Raw genomic sequence first — 8,226 nt, forward strand, 5'->3', positions numbered from 1 at the left:
TTTAGTTGACAAATATATTTTATAAATAAATGGACAGGGATAAATAGATAGACAGATAAATAAATGGATGAAGTTCGAAATTTATATGGGGAGGGGTGAAATTTGAGCCCCTTATTAAACTTTATAACATTAATTATTAAACATTGTTTCTCATCAAATGGTGTATATTTAATTTACATTAATTTATTATTTACGATTGTTTAAAGCAAACCAAAGTAAAATGCAAATTCTTTTCACTTTAATGTTTTTGTCTGTATTTAATTTTGATTTGCATATGTTCATCAATTCGCTTTCTCTTTAAAGTAAACAAAATCAAAAATTTTAATTGGGGTGGGGAGTGAAAGAGGTGGGATGAAATTTTTTTTTTTAATTATTTTTTTTTTGCATATTCGTAATCTCCAACATCTAAAATGTAGGAATCTGAAAAAATATTTTCAAAAAAATGCATTTTTCAAGGAGAGGTGCAAAACTGCATTAGCCCCCAGGTTTGAAATTGTTTTGCAAGAGTTTTGATTTGAAACCATGTGTTGAAAACTGTATCAATAATAGCAATGAGGATGCTGTTGCTATTATTACTTTAAATCAATTTAAATACTTCAATGTTTTTTTTTCCATTTCATTAGGAAATTAATTATTAATATATTTATTGTAAGCATAGTATCCTTGGTTCTAAGCTGTTAGCAATCCAACATATTGTTATATTTGGGAAGGGCCATGATTGTTGGATTGTACAAACATACTCAGCGGTTGTTGTTTGTCTATATTTCATTTCTCTTTCTTTTTCAAGACAGCTTGTTTGTTTATGTTGCCCAAAATATTTTTCACTGCAAAATATTTTATTTGTAGCCTTCTCAATAGGTATATACATTATTTTCTTTTCGATGTACATCCATCAAGAAGACTGTAACAACAGTTAAAAATGCAAGACCAAGCATTTAGCAAAAAATATTGGTGGTGGGTGGGGGCATAACAAAGCTTTAGAAAAACAAAAAGTGAAATATAGACAAATAACAACAGATGAGTGTTGTTTATAGATCTTATCAATCAATTTCTCTTCCTAAAGATGAAATTTTAAAAACCTATTTATACAAATTTAATTTAATTTTTCAGTTTGAACATATTGAATCAGTGTATTCTGGAGAGCACTTCCTCATCATTCAGGAGTTACATTGCACATCTACATGGCCTGTAGAAATTGAGACCAGTGAATTACTATTAGTAAGATATGTTTCATTTATAAATTTATAACACTTTTCAGGGCAGGGTATTGACAAAATCATTAGAGAAGGGGAACAAATGCTTGCTTTGCCATATCTGTTCCAGCTCTTTATATTTTGAGTTCAAACTCCACTGATGTCAACTTTGCTTTTCATCCTTCTGGAGTTGATAAAGTATCAATCATCTTACTGGGGTTGATATAATCAACTGTTCCCTTCAACCACCCAAATTCCTAGCCTTACGTTTTCTGTTAGATATTATTAATTCTAGCAAAATCAATAGGGGCTTTAGATTTGGCGTTAAGTGACCATCTTATCTCCAGTGATGAAGCCTCTACATGGTCACTTTATCTGCTTCAAATAGCAACCCAACTTCCCTCAAATCACACTATACCATCTTAAAATAAAAATAGTCTTTAGCAGTACAATCACTGGATTATTACACTTACTACGATGGCAGCAGTAGGGAATTGTCTGTGTAACTCAGACAGAACAAATATCAAAAGGGAATTTTGATCAAAGATTTATAATTTTTCTCATTGCTGTCTACATCTGTCAGTGAACTATATAGATCAATAAAAATACAACAAGCTTTCACTACCAAATTCTACTCACAAAGTTGTAGTACAATTTCACACTTACAAAGCTCATAGATATATTTATTTAAGATTCCATGGAATGAAATTGAACTGGCAACTATGTGATTGTGAAACCCAAATTCTTCACCTACTGAAAGAAATCTGTTAGAACATCATCATCATCCCTGTCCTTGTTTTAACATCCATTTTTTCATGCTTGCATGGGTTTAATGGAGTTTATTAAGAGAGATTTCCTATTGTCAGATACCCTTCCTTTTGCCAACCTTACACATTTCCAGGCAAAGTAATATTTCTCCAAGGCCAGACATGTTTTTGCAGAATATTGGAAATGAAAACTACAATTTATATGATGGTGACACTAACACACACACACACACACACACACACACACACACATGACAGGCTTCTTTCAGAAGTCACTTGCTCAAAGTACCACTCATTGGAACTGAACCCCAAATCATGTGGTTGCCAAGCAAAACTTCTTAACTGCACATCCACACTTATTCCATATTTATTCATTGTATCTATTTTTTTCCCCAGAAACCAATCATAAAACATGAAGATGAGGAGTATGAATCACAGCTGAAAAATGGTAAAATCTAAGGAATATTGATCTGCTTTTATGTATTTTTGTTAAGTTTATCTTGAACAGAACATATTGGATATCTATCCTTTTTTTTTATAAATATTTTTTAATAAATATTTAACAGTTTAGCATTCATATTATTCTTACAAATATAATACTTATTTATTCACATTGTTTTGAATTAATCATGCATTATCACATAGCTTTAAGATTTCACTGTGGTTTCATTTTTAGAATGACAGCATAGGGTAGGTGTGAGAGATTTGATCTAGCTTGTTCAAACATAAAGCTGGTAGAGTATTTGGGCTAGATATGGCTGGTTTAAATGCTAAAGGGTTAAACTTCATTGTAAGATAATTTTTTTGCAGTTTGAAATTTCATAAATGAAACATGTCATAAACTACTATGTAAAACTTGTAAAATATTCTAAATTCACCTTCAAACTGAAATCCAATGATAAAAAAAAATAATTAGCTTTTAAAGAATTTTAATTCAAGTTCAAGTTGCGGTTTTAATTTTTTTTTTTTTTTTTCTATTTATTCCCCCCAGTGTTAAGCATGCTGATACAAGAAGTTAAATGGCATGTTTTGACATATAATGTTATGGTTGCATTAATATTTATTATATTCCATCTTGTTTTTGCACTCTATTCAAATTCAATTACACTTCTTTTACTAATCATAAAATATTTTTAAAAGAAGCTGTTTTTAGTTATTTTCAGTTTAAATTTTATTTTTGTTTTCTCTTTATATTTCTTCTACTTACCAGTGGTAATTGCCCGAAACGAATGCGCAACTGAATGTATTTGTTTACAAATATCTGTTAAAACACCTTCGACTGTTCCCTTAGGTTCATATAAGTTACATTGGAGGCGGTATGTAAATCTATGATTTTTTTTAACAAACCTTATGTTCAGTTTGGGACATATTTGACCTGTAAAAAGCCCATTTTCTCTGTGACATGTCATAGAGAAAGATTCACACTTTAAGCAAAAAGTGTAATACACCACTCATTTCAGAGCAGTCCCTATAGACTAATACATGCATTTCAAGCTACTTATAAAAAAAACTGGCACTCCATCAGTTACAACGACAAGGGCTCAAGTGGGTCCAAGCAACCTACTCAAGAAATTAATGAGCAAGTGGCTGAGCGCTCCACATACATGCATACTCTTAATGTAGTTCTCAGGGAGACTCAGTGTGACACAGAATGTGATAAAGTTGACCTTTTGAAATACAGGTACAACTCATTTTTGCTAGCTGAGTGGACTGGAGCAATAAAGTGAAATAATGTGTCTTGCTCAAGGACACAACATGCTGCATGGAATCAAACTCACAACCTTATGATTGCAAGCCAAATACTCTAACCACTAAGCCATGTGCCTCCATGCTCAAGCTGCTTATGTTCTCATCAGAATTAGATACCAAGATGGAGAACTCCAAAATGTCTGAAAACTTTCGCTTTCTTATAAGAAATCAACAGAAATTACATACTCACATTGTACTGCAGCCTGGTGGCTGGAATAAAATATTTGGTTGACACATGTTGTGCTATGAAATAAACAAACTTTCAAATCAGTTCAAATATATTTGGGACATATTTAACATATAAAACGGACATTTTCACTGTGGTTTTGCTCTGGAGAAAAATTCTAACTTTTGTTCTGAAATGATTTTGCACCTTTTTTACAGGTCAGATATGTTGAAACATATTAACTATTATTAATAAAGCTAACTAATAAAATTACAGAAAATATGTTTTAAAAAATCCTGTGTTAATAGCAGAACCAAATTTTTATAAAAATTAAATTTTTGCATATAACCATTGCTAAATTGAACATTCATGCAACGTTCTTGTAATCTTCTACTATTAGAATAGTATTTATCTCTAATTTTATATTCTGTTAAAACACCTGTTCCTGTGTCTCTATCATACTTTCATATCAATTAATACTACCTACCACCACCATCACCACTACTCAGTTGAGAGATCTTATCTTGCAAGTTACTTGGTAGCCTCACTAATGCTGGTGCCTTGAAAAAAAGCACCCAGTACAATCTATAAAGTGGTTGGCATTAGAAAGAGCATTGAGATGTAGAAGCTATTCTAGTACTGACATTGGAACTCAGCACAGATATTTGGTTCATGAGTTCATGTTGAACCATCCAACCCATGCCAGCATGGAAAATGGGATGTTAAATGTTGTTGATGATATCTTGTGCCAAAATTAGAAGCAATCTATTTTCTTATTTGTTTTACTCTTTTCTACATCGAATGTTTTAATCTTTTCATTTTAATTGATAAGTTTGAAGTGTATTAGAAATTTATAGTAATTTAAGAGACTTTAAAAGCATAAATATATTAAGTCCTTTATGTTAACAATTTTTTTCTTTTGTCATCATTTGTAGGAAAACCGAAAATGATGATGGTATGTTGAGTCCATATGTAAGCACAGTCTTTCCACTACCAGCTTTGAACATTGAATGCATTCCGATATCTGTTGGCCTCCATTTACCAGCTTTTGGTAGTGTAAAAACTTTGCTCCCTCTGATTTATGAAATCCATAACAAAACTTCTTTAATGCAAGAATTAGAAGCCGTCATGGAACCTAGTGACAGCTTTATGTTCTCAGGAAATAAACAGGTTTGTTATGCAAACAATTCTTTTATTCTTTTATTCTTTTACTTGTTTCAGTCATTTGACTGCGGCCATGCTGGAGCACTGCCTTTAGTCGAATCAAATCGACCCCAGGACTTATTCTTTGTAAGCCTAGTACTTATTCTATTGGTCTCTTTTTGCTGAACCGTTAAGTTACGGGGACCTAAACACACCAGCATCGGTTGTCAAGCAATGTTGGGGAGACAAACACAGGTACACACACACATATATATATATACATATATACAACGGGCTTCTTTCAGTTTCCGTCCACCAAATCCACTCACAAGGCTTTGGTCGGCCCAAGGCTATAGTAGAAGACACTTGCCCAAGGTGCCACGCAGTGGGACTGAACCCGGAACCAGGTGGTTGGTAAGCAAGCTACTTACCACACAGCCACTCCTGCGCCTAAATTGACTTATTTTTTTTATTATCTATAAAATCCCCTTCCAAAAATATAAAGTTAGTCTGAGAGTTTGCTTAGCCCAGTGATATGAATCTTTAATACTACAGCTCACACAACCAGTGGTTTGAGTCACATGACAGCAAATATGTTTAAGCTTGCAGTGTTAAGTGTCCGTTGCGACATACCAGAAACTGCTAAAGCTAGCAAGTTCACATTCTTTTCAGCATGGTTATTCATGAAAAAAAAAAATGATTGAAAAGAAGAATGTAATTTGAGGAACTTTCAACTGCTATTTCTTGTAGATAAATGGCTATAATAGATGTTATAGTAATTATCAGTGGTTATATTAAGTGGTTATTAGCAGCTATAACAGTGTTTATAGATATACTAGTTGGTATTTGCTAACTGTTATAGTGTTTTTGCTGTTTTATTTAGTTCCAGATTAATCTTGGTTGAACAAGCTTATCATCAGAAACAATTTATGTTATAGCTATCATTATTTTAGGAATATATCAGACTACAATAATTAATGCATACTTCTTTTTTTTTTTAAATGATGGAGTTAGAGTTGATCCTTTTGATACAATATTTATGTTGAAATAAAAAAAAATGTGAAGGCACATGGCTCAGTGGTTAGAGCATCAGGCTCACAATCATGAGGTTGTGAGTTCGAATCCAGACTGGGCTGCGTGTTGTGTTCTTGAGCAAGACACTATTTTATGTTGCTCCAGTTCACTCAGCTGTAGAAATGAGATACGATGTCGCCGGTGCCAAGCTGTATTGGCCTTTTCCTTTCCCTTGGATAACACTGGTGGCGTGGAGAGGGAATGCTGGTATGCATGGGCGACTGCTGATCTTCCATAAACAACCTTGTCCAGACTTATGCCTTGGAAGGGGAACTTTCTTGGTGCAATCCCATGGTCATTCATGACCAATGGGGGTTTTATCCTTTACCCTATGTTGAAATACACTACCTTTGTTTCAATGTATTTTGAGAGCAGCAAAGAATTTATTACAATAACTGATTATGAAGCTAGTGTTTGGAGCATTAATTAACATGAAATTTTCATGGAAGATTTTAATTTAGACCACTTTAAAACTGGAACTTGTATCATAGAATCAATGGCAGTTTCAATGGCAGATCAGGGTTTCTAATAAAGGAGGTGACCACATACAAGCTCACTCATTGGTAACTATGGTTATTATTGATAACTATTATACTTTTTTAATGACTATTTGTATAACAGTTACTATTTGTAGTGGCTATAATTCTTAGTATTGGTGGCTATGATATTGACTACTATAACAATTTGAATGGCTGCAGTACTTAGTATTGGTAGTTAGTGTAGTTATTTGAGTTTATAGTAGTTTAGTATCACCAAATACATCTAAAAATTGACCACATGAGTTGCAAGTACGATTCTGATTTCATAAGTTAATATTTTAGTTAATATTAGTCCAAATATTTCTTTTAATTTTTTTTTTTTATCAGAATGGTTGATGTGGTATACATTAAATGCATGCTTGTAATTTTTATTACTTTTCATCTACATTTTTTTTTTTTTAAATATTTCAGATACATTTTCGTATCCCTCCTATTGGTCAGTATCAGTTGACCTATAACTTGTTTCCTTTAATTCCTGGTCATGTGAGCCTTCCTAAACTTCATTTAAACCTAAGTCAAGGAGGTGGTGGTACGGCTGCCGGAGACAGTATGGATGAAGTGCTACAGAAGTTAATACCTTCTCATATATTTATTAAGGTAAATCTCTTATTAATTTTATTTCAATGGTTGTTATAGCTCTTTAAAAGGATTTTTTTACATTGCACATCAAAACATTTGTTTTATCTCCCCATAGAACTACATTCCCACCTGGCCCCTAAACTTTTATCTTTTTTTTTTTTCCTGATGAAGGACTAGCATCTGAAACATCAAATGCTTTTTCCCTTCCTTTTAAGTATTGTACTAATAAGCCTATTTTCCCATTGATTCCATGCTACATTGAGATCAAAGAGAAAGTAGGTCTTGCTTTAAAGAGTTCTACATTACAGCAAGATTTTCAGGAGATTGGTGCATCCATAAAATAGGGGATGTTTGTTTTATACACACACACACTTATTGAATAATAATTTTTTGATATTATCTCTCAAGTATGATACAATTGTGTGGTTAAGAAGTTTGTTTCTGAACCACATTGTTTTGGGTTCAGTCTCATTGTATGGCACATTGGGCAAATGCTTTCTACAATAAACCTGGGTCAACCAAAGCTTTGTAACATTACTTGATAGTTGTAAGTGAATGTCACTATCATAAAAGTGGTGATGTTTGTTTCCAATCTTCCATGTCTGCCCATGAGGAAATGTTACTTTACTTGGCAATAAATAAGAGGGAAGGACATCTGACTAGAAAATCTACCTCAACAAACTCAAGCAAACCCATGCAAGCATATATATATATGTTGTTGTACTTGGGGATGGTCATATTGCCAGTTTAGCCAATAAAAGCCAATAAAAACACACGCACTGTATATTTGGTGTTAATTTGCTTCAGCTTTATATTACATTACATTACATTAATCATATTTCGGCCAGAGTTCTTTTGTCACACTTTTGCGACCTCATCAGTGGTTCTTTGCTTTCTTCTTTCTTATGTGTGTCTATGTTTTGTAAGTGCATGTGTGTGTATGGGGAGTGCCTGTATTATCTATATCCTCTGTTAATACATGTTCAAAAATCTTGCAAAACAAAATATATATATAT

General features: G+C 32.8%; 1 protein-coding gene across 1 annotated transcript in view; it reads left to right on the forward strand.

The window, feature by feature from the left end:
* The window catches only part of LOC106871310 (trafficking protein particle complex subunit 11), a 76,437-nt gene that overhangs the window by 64,802 nt on the left and 3,409 nt on the right, over window positions 1–8,226 (forward strand). The window contains exons 26-30 of the mRNA XM_014917694.2: window positions 1,111–1,218; window positions 2,357–2,408; window positions 3,171–3,276; window positions 4,811–5,045; window positions 7,043–7,228. Coding sequence (XP_014773180.1) covers window positions 1,111–1,218; window positions 2,357–2,408; window positions 3,171–3,276; window positions 4,811–5,045; window positions 7,043–7,228 — 687 coding nt within the window. The remainder of the gene's footprint in view (window positions 1–1,110; window positions 1,219–2,356; window positions 2,409–3,170; window positions 3,277–4,810; window positions 5,046–7,042; window positions 7,229–8,226) is intronic.

This window comes from Octopus bimaculoides, chromosome 16, assembly GCF_001194135.2.
Source record: "Octopus bimaculoides isolate UCB-OBI-ISO-001 chromosome 16, ASM119413v2, whole genome shotgun sequence".
Lineage (NCBI taxonomy): Eukaryota > Metazoa > Mollusca > Cephalopoda > Octopoda > Octopodidae > Octopus > Octopus bimaculoides.